At 31.3% G+C, this 24,183-nt stretch overlaps 1 protein-coding gene across 1 annotated transcript in view; it reads left to right on the top strand.

Annotated features, from left to right (window-relative positions):
- The window catches only part of LOC130443203 (homeotic protein proboscipedia), a 101,228-nt gene extending 79,882 nt beyond the window's left edge, over positions 1-21,346 (top strand). The window contains exons 4-7 of the mRNA XM_056777722.1: positions 11,588-11,730; positions 12,049-12,346; positions 13,728-14,054; positions 15,692-21,346. Of these exons, the coding sequence (XP_056633700.1) occupies positions 11,588-11,730; positions 12,049-12,346; positions 13,728-14,054; positions 15,692-16,608 (1,685 nt within the window). The 3' untranslated portion in view covers positions 16,609-21,346. The remainder of the gene's footprint in view (positions 1-11,587; positions 11,731-12,048; positions 12,347-13,727; positions 14,055-15,691) is intronic.
- Positions 21,347-24,183: the final 2,837 nt, after the last annotated feature.

The following is a 24,183-nucleotide window of genomic DNA, read 5'->3' as shown; positions in this document are numbered from 1 at the left end:
TTATTATCAAGTTGCTTTGCTTCATAATTAGCTTCACTTGTTAACAACTTCTACATCAGGGTTCGGATGGAGAATTTTATCGGTAATATTCTGTCTTTTATTGTTTGATTCGTCCATATAACCTTCAGCATTAACCAGCAATGTAACTTCTCAATACCCCGTGTATTAATTTGTATCTTCTATTTTTAATAAAGTAGCAACCTCACAAATACGAATGAGATGAATGTGTTATGCTGTTCTACAGTAATAAAATTAGATGACAATGAGATAAAATCCTCCTCTTTAAGATGTACTAACAATGGATACAGGTTTTAATGTGATTAGAGCTAAATTATATAATAAAAATATTATTTTTGATGAGTATGGCAACTTGATTGAAAAATATAATAAATGTTCAAGCAAATTTTGAGAAAGATAATACAAAGAGAATAAATAAAAAAGTGATGTAGAGAAAACAAAATGGAATAATGGTGGAAGGTAAATTAAGAAGAAAATAAAGACTAGAAAGTGAAGCCCAGAGTATATACAAATCTAAACAAATATTTGGAGGGTTATAAAGTTCACGTGGGTGGTTTGACATTATTGAATGAGTGGAGTGGTACTCTAAAATCAATAACAGAAGCTAGAAGGCATCCAAATTGTAACCAATGAAACAAAGTTTATGAGAATGCACAAGGCAAAAGTGAGATTTTAATTAAAATTAGTCTTTAAGCCTAAAACTTGAAATGCTACAAGCAATTAATGGATTTTAGATGAATTAGGTAGAATAATTTATAAAGTATTGATAGTTTAGTCGACATATGTGACTGGAGTAACTCGATATAAAAAATGTTTTCTAAATTGACTGGACACTCGGAAATTTATATTTCAATTTTTCCACGATTTTGTTAAGCAATAAAGTGGAAAAATATGTTTTTGGAACAATAAAAAAACCTATGCTACTATAGCAATTGTTCTTTTACGAATTATTGGAATGGAATGGAATAGATGTTGACACTTTAACAGCTACAGTAATTATTGCAGTTACCACTAGAATTTAAATTTTCAGATGATATACAATGGGCCAATAATTATTTGTAGCTTTTGGATATTCTGGGCTCTATTTTTTATTTACCATTCGCCGAAGATTTAACATATTATTTTCAAATAAAACCAATGTCTGATTTACTTATCTGGATCAGATGGTTTCTGTTGTTGTATGTATGTGATAAATTCCGTCTACTTAAAATATAGAAGAGATTAATTAATGGATAAATACAAGTATTTGATTACTCTCTTGAAGAAACGGGAATAAGGTAAGCAATACAATCATTGGGCACCCACTGGTTATTGGGCACTTGCATAGATTCCGACAATAAGATTAGTTTTTTTATTTATGTTAATTTGAATATTCTGTCATAGATGGCAACATATCCCTATAATATTTATTGCTGACAATCACTTTTAGTGGTCTTTGTACATGTTGTTTTCGGTAAACTACAATTTATTGTGTCGGTGCTTATGTTTTTCGTAAAGAGAAAATATTAGTGAAAGTGGTGTTCAACAAAATGTTTTATAAATATAAAATTGACCAAAGCAGTTGACCAAAGGTAAGTTCAACTAATATTATCTCTATTAATAATAACAAAAACAGGTGTTCAATAACTGAAGGGTATTATTAGAACATTAGGAATATATATTGTAATCATTGGATATATTTAATTTGGATCTCAAAGGATTTAAGAACTCATTGGACGGCATTACAAACTGTATGTTAGGCGGACAAATACAGTGTTTTGAAAATACGTTTTTTAAAAGCGTCTTATAACGCGAAAATTAAGAGGATATGATTCTGCTACAAAGTATAAAGCATTTCTGAATCACATAGTGATTCAGAAATATTAGTAAATGGTTTTAAAGGGTCTGAACTTTTTCCACTCGATACAGACACTAGATTATACCAAATGTTCAGGAACTTCAAAGAATAAAATCAATGACAACAAAGAAGAGCAAAACACTGTAATGGAAGAGCAAACGTTTCAAAATATTGTTGGAAATGAAAAAATTATTTTATCAATCGTCCATCCCACAAATTCACAGACAAATATTCCAGAATCTGATGATAACGATTCGTTTCTATGTCTCATATGTTATAAGCAAGAATTTGAGAATGACAACGGAAGAATAAAAGAAGAAGATAATGAAGAGCATTAGAAATGCGGTTAATAGAAATGGAGTTAACCAATCGAAGGATAATGTTGATATAATAGAAGAAATCGGGCAAGGAATCAAATTGAAGGGGAATGTAAATATAATGGAGGAAATTGAATAAGGGGTCACACAATCGAATGGTCTACAAAATATTGTCCAATATGTATAAAAATAATAACCAATAACTGTACAATGTTTTTATTTGTAACAAATTATTTTTTTCTGAAAGTTTAATAAAATATGCACACAATGGTATATTTTCATCAATGTTTCATTGTAGGTAACTTGGTAGTTGAAAATAAAAATAATCATCTGGATTGAATGATTTTTTGTTAAATAATCGCGGATGATGAAATTAATATAACTAATATATTAAACAATTTTGAAAATCTCCATAAGCGGAATTTCAAATGAAAAATTTATTGTGTGTGTATAGATAATCAACAAAACAGGTACTGTAGAAAGACTTTCATTCTATTATTTATCATCTAATTTAACCAGCACAATTTCTATTTTTATGTGATGCCTCACGAAATGCTTTTATCACTTACAGTGCTGAATTTCTTTTGACTTCATAACAAGGACGGTTTTTCTCCTACAACTACAGAGAACAATCTTGTTCCTTATGAAGCAGATTAAACTTCAGGATATAATGTAAGATCTGTCGAACGAGGCCTACCACTAAGATATTAGATCCTCTGAGCAGACGACGCTATGTCTCGATGAGAAATTAATGTCTTTTAGTTAAATAATTAAGATGTAATTCCTTGGTAGATTCATGGGATAACCAAACTTTTTTAGACTAAAATTCTTATTTTTTTGAAAAGTTTAACAGTTTTATAGTTTGTATAGTTTTATCAGTAGGTTTATTAGTTTGTTAACATAACTGAAATGTATTTACAAAAGATGATAGTTGTAATTACCTTAAGATTATAAATATACGTAAACTTCAATAGCAACAAGTTGATTATTCAAGCTTATTTCATACGAATTAATCTATTGCTTCCTGCTTTCTATTAGAAAAAATGTCTTCAAGGTGTACAGGTCAACTTCTTTCAAAAATTTGTTGATTATCATTAAATTTCTTGTGGGTGATAATTGTGATCGATGTTTTAATTTTCAAATACTTTTCTCATGTATAGATATATTCATAAAAAGTTTTGGTTCAGTTTTCATGAAAATTATTGTGATTGAAAACTGAATTCGATGTTGGAATATAAATAAAATGAAATATAAATAGATAACTCAGTTTCGGAAACAAATTCTCAGGTAATAATTTCAATATATTTGTATTTCAGGTAGTCACCCTCGTTATGTCAAAATGCTTATTAATCAATATAACAAAAACTGAAGGTAGATCAGAAGAGTGGAGGAAGTTATTTAAAGTGGTTTAAAAATCGTTTATATTCGGATTGAATTTCCACCCTCCTTTTCGAAGTGGAGTAAGCATTTCTCATTTAATTTTTGTACCAAAGTATTAAAGCCGTAAACGGGGAATAAAAATATCCCAATACATTGCAGAGAGATGAGGGTTTGAAAAGCGGGTGAGCGCGTTTCTGGGGGAGGCGCGTGTAAAACTTTTTGATTGACAGCTGAGTTTGTCCAATCACAAGGCCGGAATACTGATGAGGAATACGTCAATCACGCTCACAACCCGTGCTAGTTGCCATGAAGAGAGCGTAAACTTCGAATACTCAACTGAACAGATCTAAACTGAAACTACGGATATCTCTACTTCCATATTCCATCCTAACTTAGTAGGAAAGTGGAAAGCAATTTGAAATTGACATGATATCAAACATTGTTTTAGTTATTTCAAGCTACGCAATTGTGAAATGTTATTTCCCGAGTGGCACCTTTTACTAATGTACACTGAAATTAAATTTCAATATCATTTGCTTTTGTAGGCCGAATATTTCTTTCAGGACAAATTCATTAAGCTAATTTTCCGGTGATTCCTCTTGTTTGCATGTGTCTAAATTATTTAATACAAATCATAAACATTTTAAAGAAAATATAGATTCATGGAGAAAGAAATAGATAGAATCGAAGGATTTTTTTTTAGGTAGTAGTGAGGAAATTCCTATAGAAAAAATATGAATAATGGTCTGGGAACTCATGACTGAGCATTTTTAACTCTTTGGTGGGTTTCGGGAAGACGGAAATTGAAAAGTGATTTCCGTTTTTTGGGGACGTATGTTTAGTATCTTACTGAACGTTGCCTGTTAGTTTTGAATGAAGAGAATATTAATATTCATCTGGTATTTCAATGTGTTTTTCCTTCATCTTGGCGCTCAAGGGACTATACAGAATAATTCATATAAAGTAAAAGCCATGAAAAGTGCATATGTATTTCATGAATACAGCAGCCCAAAAAGGACAACCTCTTTTGGACACTCAATATTAGTCTCTAGTTATTGATATTCATAATTTGTTTCGTTTGCGCCAAGTTTTTTTTTTAAAACGATGATCGAAATTTCAAATGTTTTCAAAATACTTTGCTAGACATCCAATAAAGCAAAAATAGAAATAGGAAATAGTTATCAAAGATATAATCGTCAGTATAGTCCCAATAATTGCTTACTGTGCTTCTCGAGCACATTTATAGAGAATAGAACGTGATTGAAATTTGCTGCCATTTTTTATGGTGATACTTTCCTTCTGAATCTACTTTTTATTAGGTTCATCTCGTCGTTTAACTGTTCTTTTGCCTCCTTATAATAATTCTTCTCACTACTTCTCCTTTTAAATATTTCAAGCTTCAGAAATTAATAATTTTGCTTAATGGAAACTGTAGATCCATTCAATTCATCTGCCTTCTTTTGTTCGTTATGAATGATTGTACGATGTGCTTTTTCAAGTACCGTTTGGAAATTGATAAAATGAAAAGATAGGTTTGTAACGAAATCTTACTTCAATCTATTTTCCAATATAATTTTCATTTCTATTGAGGCACTTATCGTTTTCAAATGAAAGAGCATGTGGTAGTTATTAACCTGTCGGTGGAGCTGTTGAGAATTGTTCGCAACCGAATGTTCTGATCAGATCTCGGGCTAGATAAACTGCATTGACATTAATAGTTAAGTAAAATGATGCCATCACTCAGCATACCACATCTTTTGTTTTGAATATCATTGCAAAGTTTTCTTAACGTCTAAGTGACACTTAAGTGCTGTCAGTACATATCACATAGCATGGTACAAATCGTTTATCAAATCAAAGAGGTTTATTTCAACTTGATTTCCTTGATCGATGTATTTTTTATTGCTTGTCACTACGTGAACTAAGAAAGTTTCGCTTTTTATCATATCACAATAAAAATTGAATATACTATCCATACTCTTGATTTTATGCACATACGTAAGTATTTTTGATACCCATTGGAGACGAAACATACGATAGTTCACACTTTCCGGCAAAACATCATACACAAACAAGAGACTTGAGAAAACTCTTTAGTTTATAAGAATTATTAATATCAATTATTTTTTTGCCTTCATCGTGAAAAAAACGAGTAGTAGTCTGTACTTCGAAGGTACTTTCGATTGAAGGAAACGTTCTAAACAGACACAAACAATATTAGGCATATCGACTATATCGACATTTGTGTGTTGCAGACCTGACGATAACTGAATTATTTTATAAGAATCAGTATAATTAGCAAAATTTGAAGGTGATTCTTCATAATTTTACTCCATTATTCGAGCATAGTTGGTATGAGAATCTGGTATTAATGGAAGATTCTATCAGCAGTGATATATTTTATATCTGTGGTATGGATTTTCATCAATAAAGAATCTAAATGTTTAATCTCACAAAACAAATTACAATAATCTATAAAGCTTACTACGAATGGGATGATAGGGAGGAAATAATATTTATTTTATTTGACATCGTCATCGCAAATGCCCCTGTTGAGTGTTAAGGTTGGAAGCAATATACCCTCGCCTAGTCAAGTGGCCGAATTAGGATAGCCTCTACAAGACCCTGATTTCTGCATCTTTAAAGTATTGCTCACACATTTGGAGCTCAGCTCACTCTGACGATGGTCAGCTCAATGCAAAAGAAAGCAATTCGACTTACAGGCGATCCAGAGTTGACCAGGACAGCGTAGAGCCATGATTTCCAAAGTGGTCTAAGTAGACCAACAGAGATCCACGGAAGACTCGACGGGGATCTACGTTGGGCGTGACAAACAATGGGGTTCGATAATCGGAAGCGTAGGTCCATGAAAATTTATTTGTTTTCTATAGTGAAGAACTAAACGTTGGCTTGGCGTCATGTCAATATAGGCAGCGTTCAGACTTGCCGTACCCGCGCCAGCCGTAGTTCCGTCCGCAACGCCAACATGAAAATTAATACAACTTGTGGTGTATGTGCTTGCAAGCTTGAATGGACTTGTTTCATTATTCACCAATAAAAATACGAATGTCAGGAATTTGTTTTTGAAATTTCATGAAGAAAAGTGAATCGATATGAATAATATATTAGGGTTGGACAGTCACGGAATTTGTTTCCAGTCTTTCGAAAAGAAAAGTGAAGTGAAACAGATATGAAGATATTTTGTCGATGAAAATACCACCATGGATCATAAATTCATTTTATGAAACCGAAGTTCTCCACTCGTAATATTACTATCACTGATGAGGAGCTGAAAGTGACATTTAAAAGAGGGTATCAAAAATTTTAGCTGCAGGTAGGAATAACGGAAAAATTATGGAAAAGCTTCTGATCGCGTTTCCTCCGTCATATCGTGTCAAAAAAGTTTAAGTGCCGCTAGAATCTTAACAAAAAAGAAGCAGACTGAATATGACGGAACGAAGAGATTTCCGGTTACTCCTTACAAAACTTGAGCCAAATATTGATAATTTTCTATGAATCTAAAAATAAAGACCTACAACACAAGAAAATATACTATATTTCTTGTAAAGCTGGATCGAGTCATTTTTTACATTGGTCGACGTTGCTTCTTTGATATCCACTCACAGCACAATCAATTAAAGTTTAATTGAAAATCTTTTTAGCTGATTTTATTTGCAAATATTTAAGCTTATCAAGAAATCAATTCTCACTTATTTTTTTGAAAACTGTTAAAATTCAGCCACAATGTAAGTTTCCATAGAAAAATCTAATCTTCACTTTTTTCGATATGTTCAAATCCATAATAATGTAGCTGCACTAAAATTTTGGAAGTGGTCTATGGAACCCAAAAGTTAGGGAACCAATGGCTTAGAAAAGATGTCGCCGACCTGACACTGTTTTACCGATACTACCATGGCAGATACTCTTCCGAGCTGTAAAACATAATACCATGCAGTATTTGCAAGACCTAGTCGACAGGCAGACGTGGCACATGAGTTCGCCTACAGAAGCCCAGAACGTCAATTTATCGAGACTCCTTTCTTTGAAGAAGTGCACGACTGAAATCATTGACCAAGGCGCGTTTTTCCCGAACACTAAATATCTACAGGCACCTCCACAAGATAGGCACCTCTCGAACTACTCGAGTGTAATAGGGTTTAACCTCTTGTACTTGCTTTTTACGAAAATAAAAGTTAGGTTTATCTTGATTTTATACCACCAATACACGATTTCAGATATTTATACTCGTATTATATGCGATTTGACAAAGTAATCTATCAAACTATCGAAATTCTTATTATTCTTATTATTCGTCCATCTATGAAACTGGAAAGCATTTCAAAAAATATTGTGTGCCGTTGACATTTCAGTCTCACCTGAGTATTCAAAACAACATCGGACATCGTAGGTTTTCAAAAGCAAGCGATGGCTCGACGCTAATTATACATACAAGTATGTTTATTTATGTACTGTTATATTCACACAAAACTCTGAAAACCATAGTATCACTTCTCAAAGTTCACGTCAACTGTTGTCGACAGAGAAGGAAGTCAAGTTGTAGAAAAACAATATAGACATTTATCTTTCTTCATCAAATAATATTTACTTTGTCACACATTTACCGTTTTTATAAACGTCAAAAATGAAACGAGGTCAAACTAAGCAATTATGAACAAATTTCTTTTTTAAAAGTGTGCTTAGAAATTGTTCAATTTTGTTTAGTTACATTCAGAAGATATAAATATCTCATTTTCTTCTGCCTGAAATATAATTTGATTAATATTTTTGTGAATTTTACATTTACATTACACCGAGTCGGCCCACGTTGTACTGAATATGGAATATGCAAGTTTTTACAGTCGGTTCTTAAAATATTATCTCCCTATATTTATGGGAGAAGTCAAGCCATCATTTTATTCACACTTATAACACTATCGAAGCCAAATAAATTTCCATGGACAGTTTGTCCGTCGACCGAACACACTGGTTACACTACCACTTCGCCAATACTCACAAATACTTAGTCTGAAGACGATAACTTGGTTATCGTAACACGCATCAGACAATGTATTTGTGAGTGTTGGTGTAGTGGTAGTGTAAACAGCGTCTTTAGTATGAATATAACTAGATAATCTTTGAACAATAATAGATTTTGAACAATTTAGGCAAATCCCATAATTGTCTTTTCGATAAATCTACGTTTTAATTCTTGGTTTGATTAAAAATGTTTTCATCAAAAGTAGGAAACAAGATATAAGTTAAGGATGCACTGATTAAAAAACTTGTTATACATCAAAAAGTTAATAATAAGTAATTTCTTTTTATCTCCTAAACAAAGAGCAGCTTTCGGTCAAGGGAAAATTCTTATTGTTTTAACAACTGTGACAACTTTTTCTTGATGGTTTTTAACAATCATGTTCCATTGTATTTATACTTTAAAGTACAGTTTCATATGACCAAGAACTATGTAATTGTTGTTTTAATACTACAATTATATGCGAAATGACTATGAAGTTTTGGTTCACAGGTAATTTGTAGGAAATGTATTTATAGAAACGTCAACAATTGCCGTGTTTTCACTATATATAATAATTTTGAAATTTCGCTATTATAACTCATTTCCGTTGTATACATTTCACGTTTTTTTTTCTATTATTTGGTACAGGATATACTATTTTTATTATAAATAAATAATGAACTACAATGATAAAGTTATTTTAGGTACTCCAATGGTAATTACCTCTTTAAGTTTCTTATTCAGCAATTACTACAGCGTTAAGCTTGAACAATAAAAATTTGAATAAACTTAAGTTAGTTAAGAATATTCGATCTGACAGCAAAAACTGGCAGAACTTTTCAGTCATACATTAAAAAACTCCATTGTATGCTATTATTAATTCGTAGTCAAATGAAATCTAATCAAATTTATTCAAACTTAAATTAATCCTAATAATTCGATATATATTGAGTTTTAAATGGAAAAGGCTCAAGATCAACCCTAAAAAGTATGTACTCGTGCAAAAAAAATTCATTTTCACGTAAACATTATCTTAGTGCTTATTTTCATTGATTATTGTGAATAGAGTGAGCTTGTTTCTTCAGAATAGAATATTGGGAAAAAATATCCATCTAGGATTCCAAAAATATCAAATTGAAATCACAATTGTACCGGAAGAAACAAACAACTAAACAAAATGAAAAAAAAATTGAGTATACGTTATGCGAATGGCGTGGAATATAATTCATAACTGGCAAGCTTCCTTGTTTATCTCTCAAAAACGGCAGAAAAGTAATAATCCACAGAATCTGTATGGTTATAAGTTGAGCTACAAAAGGTACGTCAAAGAAACGTGTATCTCTACAGGAATAGCAAAAAATTTAGATCATTCCTAGTGCAGTTCTATTTTTGCAAACCTTAATTTTTTTGAATAAGATTGAAATTTATAATCGTATTGTAAATTAGTTAAACTCAAATTTACATTTCTATATCTTGTAATATCTATCTAACTATCTATAATAATTGTTGGAGATAGAAGAGACAAGTTGTGGATAAATTTAACATGAACTAGACTTAGTATGGAGGCAGGATGATAAAAAGGATCTGCTTCCAAAGAGAAAAATGGAAATATTTGTGATAGGAAGCAGATTAGAAATTAAAAACAGAAGACAAAGATACCAAAAACATGAAGACATCTAAAACTAAAACTAATTCAAAACAATTACCAGCATAAAGAACAGTTGATATTCAGTTATAAAATTAAAATAACCAAAAACTAGTAATGCGTCATTAATAGTATCACGCATAACCTTATTTAACTTGCACGTATCATCACAAGGTATGACTTATTTACTTGGCGGCTCCATGAGTTGCATAAACTTATTGTTAAGGTAAAGTGAATAAATCTATATAGATATCTCACAAGGGAAATGCATATCTTCTCTAAGATATTCACGGGAAGAAACGCGTCATCTTCCTTCCTTGGTATGTAAATATCTATTTCTTCATGCCTTGGTTGAAAGTACGTTTTTTCGTTTCTAATAATAGGGAAGAAAGCTTAACATTTACTGCTTGTGATAAGTATACGCGCGCCATCTGTAAAGGCGCAAGGAGAGTGTGTTTTTGATTCCTACCCTCACTCGCTTCGGTCGTGCCGCAAGGGCAGGCATGAAAAATATCCTCATCAATATATAATGCTAATAAAAGTAAAACTGAAAACCCACTTTAGACTGGCTATGAAGAAAAATCGTATCATGACATAAAGGGCCGAAAATTCAACTTTCGGCCCTTGTAGTGTGGTACTAATTTATATGACAACTCAAGAGAAAATGAAGGACTTTTTATCCAAGGAGGTAGAAAATTTGTTCATAGACTTTTTCATTAATTAAAAGTGTACCCCAACGTCAAATCAAGTAGAACATTCTCTTAAAAATAAATATGAATACTAATATTAACATTTAACTTTTTTGACACTAAAATAATTTCGTGTTTTTCGTCATTGAGTTATATAATGATTGGTTTATACATTAAGGTCTGCTCATTTACATTTTAGGATCTATTATAAAAACTTTAATGCCCTTTCATATAAATATTGCTTAAGAAGGACAATATTCTAAGAAGCGAAAGCTACATTTCTTCATGGGATCACTTTAACAAGAATATTCACAATTAGTAATACCAATGATCTCAAATTAGGAAAACAAAGCGATCTTCCTCAAAAGTCCTTCTCTAAAATGTTAGAACTGCATTTTGCACTCATTCAGTTCTCCTGATTTGGTGCCCAGCATATTTTTTCCACAAATTAAAACAATCACTCGAAATGTATCATCGAAAAAATATCCTTTTACGGAACCAATATCAAGTAAATCAGCATTAAACCACATTCAAATTGTACCTCTTGAATTGTTTGATTATTAATGCTAATTTATAACAATTTTCAAGAGAATTCAAGAATTTTGAACTGATTTTATCATTATATATATTACCTGACAAATATGGGATGCTGAAATGATATTGACAAATGATTTTATTTTACAGAAAATGGTCTTCCGAGGAGACTTAGAACAGCCTACACAAATACGCAATTACTAGAGTTAGAGAAAGAATTCCACTTTAACAAATACTTGTGCCGGCCAAGGCGAATTGAAATAGCAGCTTCGTTAGATCTTACCGAACGACAGGTAAAAACTTAATTGATATTAATTGACTCTCGATTTCTCACTTTTCAATTTGTTATTATGTTCACAAAGCCGGGTAATGTACTATTTTACCTGTATTCAGTTTCTGAGAAATATTGATAACCTGAAATTAAATGTGATAAATGAAATTACAAAATCAATGGAATATAATCCATAATTACAGAAAATATGAATCACTTCAAGAAAATTTATTAACAGATAAATTTCATTGAAAAAATGTGAATTCGTTGTTTGAAAATAAATGATATTAGAAGTAAATAAAAATGTGTGTTGTGATTTATATGATAATTTATTATATAGGTGAAAGTATGGTTCCAAAACAGACGGATGAAGCACAAAAGACAAACACTAGGGAAGCAAGGAGAAGATGGAGACGATAAAGATTCAGTAACAAGTGAAGGTGGTAAAAGCGCCAAACTATCCGATAAATTTCTTGATGATGAAATGTCAAAGAAGAGCTGTCAAGGTTGCGAAATGCCTACTGCAGGTTTATGCAATTCGCACGAGGAAATTTCTGAGGTTACTTCTACAAGAGGAAACAACAATAACACTCCTAGTGCGACTAATAATAACACAAATTTTAATAATAATAGTAATGGTGAGTAGCTGGCTTATAAAATTGATTAAAACTATAAAATTAGTATATTCTATTTAGAATTTTAGGCACTATAGTATTGACTTCTTTTGAAATTCATGGGGTGCTAGTATTTTATCGCTACTTATCTAAACTTTATATAAGTTTCTACATTATGTCTTCTGCCGTCGAATTCTCCTAGACTTTTTATTCTATTCAACAGATATTCACATCTTTTTTTTAGTGTTATTGGCAATATGTTATCTAATTTGTCTATTTCTTATTATTCTTATTATAGGTGTCCGTGTAATTGTAACTTTTTTAATTTATTTGTATTTAATATGTGTCTATTTTCTAATATGCTTTCAATTTCATAGTTTATAACCCCGACTTTTTCTGCTCCAGGAATAAGTGGTTTTATTGCAGTCTGTAGAATATCAATTTTGTTGATCGGCTTATTCTTTTTCTGTGTGCTCTGCACCCTACGTAAATTTATTTTCTATCTTGTGTCACTTTTGTTGCTAACATTTGCTACTACTTTAAGGAATTGAATACTTCGAAGATTAATTAATTCACCTTTTCTGTCTTGGTAGGTAAACGTCATTTTTCTCCCAATATATACCTATTTTGTCTCTCCTAGTATATTCTTATTGTGTTTCTTCAATTTCCTAGGAATTTATCAGTCTTTTTCTTATCATTACTCTTTCCCTAGAATATTTGATTGGTATTTTTGCTGAGCGTATCATCTTTTGAGTAATTTTTAGTTATTCCTTTTTTTCAGATTGTCGAATGCTTGTTTGAGGTCAATGAATAGCATTTGCACTCCAATATCTTGCTCGTAACATTGTCCAATTATCTCATTTATGGTATATATATATATATATATATATATATATATATATATATATATATATATATAGTATATATATATATCAGATACTGTTGATTTTTCTTTACTTCTATATTTCCGGTTCGATTACCTTTTTCAGCTTCTCGTCCATTATCATTGTAATCATTTTTGTACTAATTGTTGATTATAAAAGGATTTAGTCCCTTCATTATGGCTATAAATTGTTTGAAAGACTATTCATCCACAAATATTTGACGCCATTTTTTATATTGGTTTCTTCTTATATTGGTATCTTAACTTGGAAATCATAAATATTGATATATATTAAATAAAATGGAAATAATAACCAACAATATTCCTATACGGAATTAATATACTATTCTTTGGCACGAAAGCTGGAAATAAAACGAAAGTGCATCTTTCTTATCTTTAACTGGCAGAGCAGTACAAGGTGTTTACTATATGGGCTATTCATTGTAAAGTATGCTGAGGATAAACAAAGTAGAATAATTTTGTCTCATAAAATTGATCTATATGTTTATTATTTTTTTTCAGGAGCAAGTAGTATTGGTAGCTCCGGTAGTTTCGACAAATTAATGAATGAAGAAGATTCACGATCGAATGAAGGCAGTGGAACACAAACTTCGCCAAGGATTTCCAAAAAAAATTCTTCTTCAATACCGAATAACGTGGTAGTAAAAATCGAAGGACGCAGAAACTCACCCAACTCATGTGATAGAAAAATAGGAATAAGAAAAATCTCCCCAAGTCCTAGTCAAAGTAAAGACGTCGGTATAGGCTTGAATTCACTGGAAAATATCACTACAAAATTATCACCGAAAAGTTCTTCTGGGACTCCAGTGATTCCAAGTGGCCCTTTGAGTGAGTTTTATACAATAATTTTGATAAATTGATGTAACATACTATTTTCTGTAAATGCAAATAATTGGTGAAATAAGTAATTTTATATACTAATATTCAATGCATAATCTGCTTACCGGTTGCTGAATCTCATTAGAGTCAAATCCTCTCATTTGGATCCGTATTGAAGACAACCGCGCAGACAATCAGTCAGGTATATTGTCTAAATGATGCTAAACATACCTTCTAAATTAATTACTATTTGTGTTCTCCAATTTCATAAATTCTTATACAAAACTTTTTCCATTAAGTAAATTCGGTTTTAAATTGATTTTTGACTTAGTTACGCGAATCACTTGTATTTTTTATGTTAGTTGTACAATTTTCAATTTAATATCAGAGACCATTCAACATATAACATCTGCTTATAGTGTCTTAGCTAATACAGACCTTCTACACCAGCATAATCAAATTTGCAACATCATCCACTAAGACGTGGCCAACAAGTTTTGTCTTCTGGATACTTATACACTTAATAACAAGCGTCAGCCCCAAAAGGTGCTCGAAAATAACAATTTTAGATACTACGATAGAAAGGTGATGACCTGACATCGTGAAGAGTCAATTCAGTCCTTCTAGTCGATGTAGCCATACCAAACACTCATAACGATCTCAACAAATACCAGGAGATACTGGTCAAACACGCGGATCTCTTAAATGAGATTAAGCATATGTGACAGATCGAATATGTAGAAATAGTCCCAGTTATTATGTCAGCAACCGCTGTCGTACCTAAGACCCTGCACGATAACATCGCTAAACTGGGATTACCAAAAAACACTTCCGCCGACTTCTAGAAAAAGAAATATATTATGTGAATCAAGCCTAATGCTTTTGATACTTTGGATCAGGGACAGGTAAATAATACCGACTCTAAGCTGAGTAGTGTATAAGTCTTTGTCTAATGTGGTTTCTTTTCTTTTGCGGCTTCAAACATAAAGTTTTGCTGTTTTCGTTGGAAATGTGACAGCCATGCTAAAAACCAATTTCAATTATTTATATCTTGGTACGAACTAATGCTGAGTTTGACGGTTAAGTCTGCAAAAAGTAATATCACCCTCTCTGCTAAATTTGGACAATTTTTTTAGTAGTTATTGAAAAAGATTTAGCAAAACTAAAATTAGGGACATATTTTCATATTAAACTTTTGACTTGTTAATTAACCCTACTTACCTATATATATTTTGTATTTAACAACAAACTATCAAATCCTGTTAGAATCCTTTTATTTCAGTCTATTAACATGGACTAATATATATTGGGATGCAATAATGAACTGAGAAAGTCTAACACCCGTCAAATAATACACAGGGGTACCAGTATTTCTATAGGGGCATCTCAGGCAATGATATGAGTTATAATGAGAAAAAATACAAGTATTAAATTTCCTTAATCAAAATAATTACCCAAGAAGACACTTGACATACTAGAGACACAGAAAAAAATTGAAAAATAAAGTTTTTTCAGTTCTATTTCAATAATTGCTTTATTCTTACATTTTCCATAAAACCTACAGAAATAATTATTGGTATAACTTGATATTGTTACGTGATATGAAAATAATATTTTTTACCATTAAATCTATAAATATTTTCTAGGTTTGCCTACGAATATGGTTTACCAGCAAGTCCCACGATCATCCCCAACCACAGCTACAGCAATAGCTTCAGCAACTGTCACAATCCAGAATATTCCCAATGCCATTCCGCCATTTGCATCAAGAGGATCTTCTGCTACTCATTTTCCCAATCAATACAATATGAACAACAGCCAATCTGATTACCGAGCCGAAAGATCAAAGCACTATCAAAATATGACACAAATGTATTCATCAGATATGTATAATCATGAACATACCGGAATCAACGAAACACATACGTATCACCGAGGTCAGCCTCACTCTAATAATATGGGACATGTTAAGTTCAACAATAGAAGACAACCATATACTGGTTATACCAATCAACAGCAATACTACTATAATAATCAGAGTGTGGAGAAGTACGGAATGAGTCATAATAACTACAATCAAGGTTATGCTGACCATGCAGGCTACAATAATTACAGTTATGGTTATAATAGTGATGGAAACGAAGCTGTACATATGCAAAACTCGGTACAAATAAATCATGAACATCCTGGTAACTATTATCCTATCGAAGGTACAATACCAAAAGTTCAGAATCCGGTTGAGTATCCAGGAAAAGTTGCATATTATGATAATAATTATACTTCTAACCACATGCCTCCGACTACTTTACAAACTAATGATGCTTCATATAATATGGGACAAGAGGTTTTCCCTAGTAGCAACAATAGCTCCGCTACAATAATGACTCCACCTGCAAGTGCTCCCACAGAAAATAATGAGAATTACAATAATTTCCATCAATTTTATCCCGGAGAGTCTCAAACCCAAGTTCCCGTTCCAGGTGAAAGTAGTAATAGCTCATCTGATTTTAACTTTTTAAGTAACTTAGCGAATGATTATACTCCTGAGTATTATCAAATCTGATTCAGTGCAATTGAAAATAAAATGTATAGGTAGCTGTTTATATTCTTAAGATTTGTTGATTTTCATTGGTTTATATTTGTTTATTTACGAAATAATTCTGAAAGTACAACAAATAAAGAATTCATCGGAAAACACTTCAACATTTTATAACGTTTTACATATTTGGATTTTATTTTAGTTGACGAAATATCTACGAAGAGGTTTTACTAATTATTTTACTAATACTGATATGTCAATAAGTATGAAGTAGATTTTTGTTAAAGCTTAAACACAACTAATTACATAGTTATAATCAAAATATGAAAATATTTCATTAACCAAACGGTTGCAGAATCACTAATCACACTTGAATAGAAATTATCCTTGACATGTTCAGTGTCGTAGCTTGGACTAATATAGACGTGGGCAAAGTCGCATCAGCGATCCTTTCATTACCAAAATGTACCTAATAAAATATAATTCCGAACATGTTTTGATACGACATGCCTACTCATGATGGTGAAATAATATAAATGGAAGGTGAGGGAATATGAAGAAGGTTATAGATTGGCAATTGGAAATGTTTTTCGGTTTTTGCTTTACTAAAGTCCTCTAATAAGCAGTGTCGAAACCTACAAAACGGCCATATAAACAACATACAAAACCTTACAAAATTCAAATCAGAGAGATAAAGCAGCCCTAAAGGATCTCTCTGACCGGTTACAAAACCAAACGAAATGGAACCAATAGATGCCAAAAAATGGACTCACGCCAATAATCATTTTGAGAAAATTGAAAAATAACGCAAGACAAAGGAACATAGGCAATCCAAATCGATGAAAGACCAAGAAAACAGGAAAGTTTCATTCGTTCCTTCCAAAACTTTCCCAGGGGATGGAGAAGTTATGAAATCTGCTTTGATTGAGAGTATTGCTAAACTAGATAGTCGGTCATGCTTCATATTGTTTCTTGAGTAATCTTTAACTTAGAAAAACTTCTTTCTGTGAAAGCTGTACTTACAGGCATAGTCAACATAATTCTAATAGCAATCCAAACATTAGGATAAATATCTTCCACTTCATTTGTAATTATGTATTGGATCATCCGACTGGCGTTTGGTATATTAGGCACTTCGTGGAGCTCATAAGATTCTATGTCTTTGTTTTCTCTATCCTATATCTAAAATCTATAATCTATACCTATAATTATTTATCCAGAAGAATGCAAAATTGTTGCAATATTCAGTGGGTGCGGTAAATCTTGTTAATATCTTGTATCACGCCGTCAACCATTGTTGTAATGAAAAGAATCAATTCTGAATCAACTATCAACGGAATCAATAGGTTCGTCTACAGGTTCATAATTAAATATTTTCTTTTTTTGTCGAATCGTTTCTCTTTAATAGCCATTCGTATCTCACGACTGCAATTTTCTATAAATTCGTATTTCAGCACATTCATTAAAGCCTGTTTCCCGAAATTTCTGAAACTGGTTACAAAAATTGCAAATTGTCAATGGCGAGGCCATTTAAAGTGCGAGGCCGTGGGCGAGGACCCACTTCGCCCACGTCTAGGACGCCACTGCACATGTTCATTCTGCAATTTTAATAACATTCCTTTAATATAATCACTAATTAGTTCACGTTTCAATTACAAAATCTCCCAATTTTCTTTTGGAAATCAAACACATGAATACTACAATGGAATTCCCATATTAAATTTTATCAGATCTTATTCATATTATATGAGTGGTAGATAAATTAAAGAGATGAAACTCTTTAGACAAAAGTAAAGATTTTTGACTTATATATGAGTATCGTTTTCAAAGATTAGTTGGCTGAATTGAATAACAGTGCAATTAGTTTTAATAGAGTAGGAAGACTTCAAAGATATTATTTCATTTTATATGTGAATGTATTTTTTGTTTCTTCAGTTTCATTCTATAAAAATGTGTATTAGTAAACACTTCTCGTATATTTTCAATTTATTTATGTTAAATAATTGTTAATTGTTATTAATTTTATACGCCTAACGTAGTGAATAAGTCCACATTTGGCAACTAAATTCTTCGATGTGGTTCATTTATTTTTTCCTCATTTCCACTTCGTTCTAACATAGTAATACCACTTCCATATATTTTGTTCTGACATTAATGAATGACGCAACTATTTGTCGAACAAAACAAAACAGTTGATTTGTTTTTTACATTATGCTGCAAAAATCTTGAGATAATAAAAATATAACAAAATGTCGTAGGAGTGTTAAAAGTAGATTCACAAGTAAATCGATGACGTCTATCTTAAAAAACTACACCTGAATTTCAAACTATTCGTACTTATTAATCGGAAGAATGACGATTTTATTAAAATCGACTCTACTTGCTTCTACTTTAAAAGTTAGCGGAAAATTGTCGCATTCGACCCATAGCTGTAATTTCTAACCTGAAATTTCTTCTTTAAGTAGTGGTGGTTATAAGGGTTAAATATAAGGTTATTAGACACGATTTTGTTTAAAAACACATTATCATCCTCATAACGAAATCTTTTTGGATTTGGACATCGTATACAAATCAAAAATAAAAAAAATGAACTAAACAGCTAACATCAGAAATTTGTTATTTATATTCTTATCCATTACAGAAAACACATGATTTATAAAGGCAACTAGCCATCTATTTAATGAAAGAACCATAAAGCCGATTTTAATAAAACTAATCTCTTCCTTTGTTAAAAGACGACACTAACTATTATTTATTATAATTATAAATATTATTATTGACTACCTGTTAGATATGTAACAAATAAAATCGATTTTTCTAAAATCTAAAATTTCCGATAGTTTCCTTATATGAATTAAAGTCCATCCGTTGAGATAGGAGGACTATATGAATTAAAATAATTTCAAAACATTTTATATTTAATACGAAAAACAAGACACTGGCAATTGATTGATATAGTGGAGTAACTAGCACTAAGCTAAAGTTATTTCTTCCATCAAATTCAATCGTAGTTAAAAGGTTACCACCCATAGAGTAAGTTTGAGAAGAAAAACTTTTCAATTGATACCTCGTTATTACGAGATATTAATTCGACATTCAGCCGACTTTTTCTTCAAAAAATAGTGGCGTGAGAATCTCTCATTCAAGTTGCAGCATCTACACTTAAGTCAATCAAGTAACTTTGAAATATATATGTCAATCTCTATGAACGCATAATCTATCGCCTAATCTAACACTTCAATCCATCCAGAAGATGATAACTTGATTAATTGTTTTTCAAAGGCATCAATTGCGTTTGCTAATAATCAAAAAGGCTACCTTCAGTTGGTTGAAATATAAAGAAATTGTTGAGTTTATTGATAGAAAACAAATTCTTTACAGCCTTCTAGATGCTTGAAGAACTCTTATCGAGATTTCTCCATAATGAAGCTCCTATACTGCAAATTGGCTCTCATGCATAATTCCAGTACGGAATAAAACTAGTACATAGCTTCAAACACTGAAAAGTTTATGGAAAAACTTACGTGAGCTGATCATACTAATGTTCAAACTTGTCTTGATTTCATGGTATTCTTAAATTAAATAGAGTGTAGCATCGATGTGAAGATATATAACAAATTTTGAAGTAACTGAAATTCTTCATTAAGAAGATATGATTTGAGTAATTCATTAGCAAACGCGGTTTAATACTCCAGCTTCCGATACTCTGTGCTCTGAAAATGGTTTGAGCTTGAGATGAAATTATTCTTATTTAAATTCCAAAAATCTATTTTTATTCAAATATCCAACTCCAACTCAAATGAACCTTATATCATATCAACACAATTCAAGCAGCATACCTTCAAAATGAACTGAACTAATGGAAGGTGGAGAAAGCTTTGAAAATAATAATTACAGAATGTGTGAATGTAGGAAAAATTAAGACAATCACATTTAACTGATTAGTTTATCATGTTTATGTTCCAAACACGAATAATCTTAGTGACAATCCCTAAAATTGTTGATACATTTAATGTTTTCGTCAGTTTTTAAAATTGTATAGAGTTGTCAGAGAAATCAGTTTCATTTCGAAAAATGTACAAAATAGTCAAGTAGAAATGTTGCACATACACCAACGAGGGACAGCCTGGGATATTTACCAAATGAAGCATACCATTGGCTATACTTTCATTTGAAACTTACTGCAGAACAATATTTGAGGTAAAAGTTATACATTTTAATAAAAAATTTGAAATATTCTGTGTACGGTGTTAAGAGAATAGGACTATTACCATTTCCACCAATTTTTAAATAGATATAAAGTGTGGGAAATTTAAGATGAAGAACATATTTCTGTTAACATGGAATTCAGATTTCAATATTCATTCAATCATACTAGGTCTCATCATGATTAACTGAAATTTAATTGACGATATTCACGGAAAAATTCATATTTTTATTATCCATATATGACCCTATTGTTAGCGAACAAATATAGTAGATTGTAGGATTACTTCCTAATCAATTGAAATTGTTAATAGTTGATTGAAGTTGTACTTACCTCTTAGTACACCAACAGAAAATGTCTTATATTTGGTAAATATCGTAGATTTTCCTAATTGTATAAAAAAATTTCATTATGTATAATTCTGAGAAAACATAGGGTAGAAAGTTAATGTAAATATCTCGTTTATGTACTCGTATTATACATAGTATATTGTACAGTTCTAGTAAAACATTGGTACTCAAGCATTTTGATTCAGAATATAAAACTATAGCTTTAGTTTGTTTTATTTATTTCCCAGTTCCAGTTTAAATTGGATGCATAAATAGTTAGCAAATCATTCAATATTAGACATCTGGAGGTTTTCACTACATTAATTCCTCATTGATATCTTCTCTGTAAATGAAAAATGTTAAATATTCATTTATGGATCTAATATTGATTATGATATAAATCATTTTAGAGCATATATTCGAAAAGTATGATTAATTATTTGAAATGAAAAATAATGTAGAGGTAACATAATTTCAAGTTCAGATCCTTTAGAATACTGCTTTGGCTTAGCAAAACCCTTCCCCAATTTGGTATAGGTAACTAAATGGTTTCTCTAGATACTAATGACTTTTTCCAGCTCTCGCCTCAATTTAAAAAGTAGTCCCAAAACGTATCCCATTGAGTACATTTTTATTTTCGTAAGAACCTGAAGCAGTTTGATGCTAATTCTTGGATAAAATAAATGTGAACAGACATAAAAAATAAAGGCATTGCTCTAAGTCTACTTTATCGTTTATCGTTATGCAACAGTATTTTGATCACTTAGAACGATGCCTTATCGCATTATGCCCTCGCAAGAAAATAATAACCTCGATCTTGATCAACGACTTTGATTAACAGGCGAGATGAGGACTAATTTTCCATGGCTGTGGACCCAACTTTCGTCTTCAATAACAATTTTGGCAATTAAATTCAGATCTTTAGGAAGGCGCTCTTCGTATTATATTCATTTCATGTGTGTAATGTACATGTGCAAATAATTACGCGATTCTTTTTTCTCAGTCAATAGTCTTGGAACAAATTTAGCACTCACTTGTCTCATTTGCAAATTATCATTGTACAGACATCTATGAGATTTTACTATGCCCTAGAATAGTCACTCGTTAATTTGAACGAACAGGTTTGTTCTTTACTAATTTCATCTATTATAAATGGTTGAAACTTCTTATCTCAAAACATGACGGTATGATACCTACCAGTTGAAATACTTAGCTAGTATTAAAAATTCATTTACCGTAAGTTTTAATAACGTGGTATTCGCTTAGTTACCGAGGGAATTTAGAAGAGAATTTGGTCGTGCACTAAAAACAACAAAAAACAACTTTTTTCTCATATACCAGTTTCAAAATACTTATTACTAGTTGGACATTTACACCATATTTCTAACTTGTTAAAAGATAAACATTGAATTTGATATATTTCTATTGTGGTGCCTCCAGTGAGCCCCTGGGGTACACCTGGACCACTTTGGGATTCACTGATTTATATCATGCTTTTTTCGCACTAAAAATATGTGAGGATTGTTTAACCAATCACTTTTTTTCACTGATTCTATCGTTTTAAGAATAAATTATACAATTTATAAATATAACGAATATATTTGACTCAACTGAAAAACATTCATGGGAGCATTTTGAATATAATAACACAAATTTAGTGCACCCTAGTTCATTTCATACACTATATATCCGGCGTATATTTCATAAATATCTGCCACGATCTTAAAAAACAGCGGATCAGCTGATGCGTCGCTCGGAGGCGATAGACGCAGAGCGTTGTGTAGTATATGCATTTAATGATACCGAGAAGGAGACGCGCCATTCAGGAATGGATGACTCACTCTCGGAATAACGCCCTGCGAGGGTAATACATCAATGTCAGACACCTTATATCCAATATTCAGTAACGCTCTATGATTTGCACTATGTATGTATATCTGCTATCAATTCAATCAAATCGTATTCTGATAAGTTTATTTTTGAATCTAACAGTAATTTAGTAACAGTTGATGTCCAAATTTTCAATCTATACATTTTGTCTAGTTATGCTAGATTTTAGAGAACATATAATTAATCGCATATAAACATATGAATTTGCTGGAAAATCAAGCAGATTCCCTATTAAACTTAGTAGTTCCAAGAAATGTAATTGGGATGAAAAAGTATACGAATAGATATTTTCTAATGTTTAATATTAGGGGATATGAAGCATCGCTTTTGTATGCGGTCTTACAAGGGTAGTTCGTCATAGTAACCAAATTGATAATATAATAGTAATTAAAATGAGGCATTAATTAAGTGATCATTGGGAAAAATTAACCACATAACACGTTCGTTTAAAATGAATATTAGTTATAAAATATGTAGATACAAAAGCAAGTCGATAAATGCTTTATGAATGAAATATGTTTCGATGAACAGCTTCAATCCAGTATCCATTGACTCTTCAAAACTTTTACTCAAGGCTTTTTTTTATTGCAGTCAGAATTATTTCCGCTTAGTTATTTTATCGGACTTAAAAAGAACAGAGAGTCATTCGTAGCCCAATTTCATAGATGTTTTCAATGTAAACTGTACATTCTTGCACTCGTGGACTTTTGCACTTTATTGATGCTAAAAGCTTTTATCTTGAATCAACGAGTTCGTAGTTTTAAATCCTCTTTAAATCGATACAACAGATAGCTTAATATTTGTCATAATTTTACTCCTCGCAGTTTTTAGACTGATATTTAATCTCTGATATGTTATGGCCGATATTTCAAGACGAAACCATGAATTTTCCCAATTGTTTCAGATATAGAGCACTCAACTGTGCGTCCAAATCAATTGCAATCTTCTATGGCCACAATTTTAACTATTGAAATAGATTAGGTATAGTTTAGGTAGTATTTCTAATTGAACCTTTTGTGATATCTATATGTTTTTTTACGGCAGGTTAAACAAAACTTTTTATTGAAAAAAAACAATTTTTCAATCAACCAAGAAAGAAATTCTGCTAAAACTATCAACAGACAGTTTTAGAGATATGATATAGGAAGTTGAATAAATAAAATTTGAATAGAG

Source organism: Diorhabda sublineata, chromosome 4 (assembly GCF_026230105.1).
Source record: "Diorhabda sublineata isolate icDioSubl1.1 chromosome 4, icDioSubl1.1, whole genome shotgun sequence".
Taxonomy (NCBI): domain Eukaryota; kingdom Metazoa; phylum Arthropoda; class Insecta; order Coleoptera; family Chrysomelidae; genus Diorhabda; species Diorhabda sublineata.
Note: the sequence above shows the minus strand (reverse complement) of the source record. Positions and strands in the feature narration are given on the sequence as shown.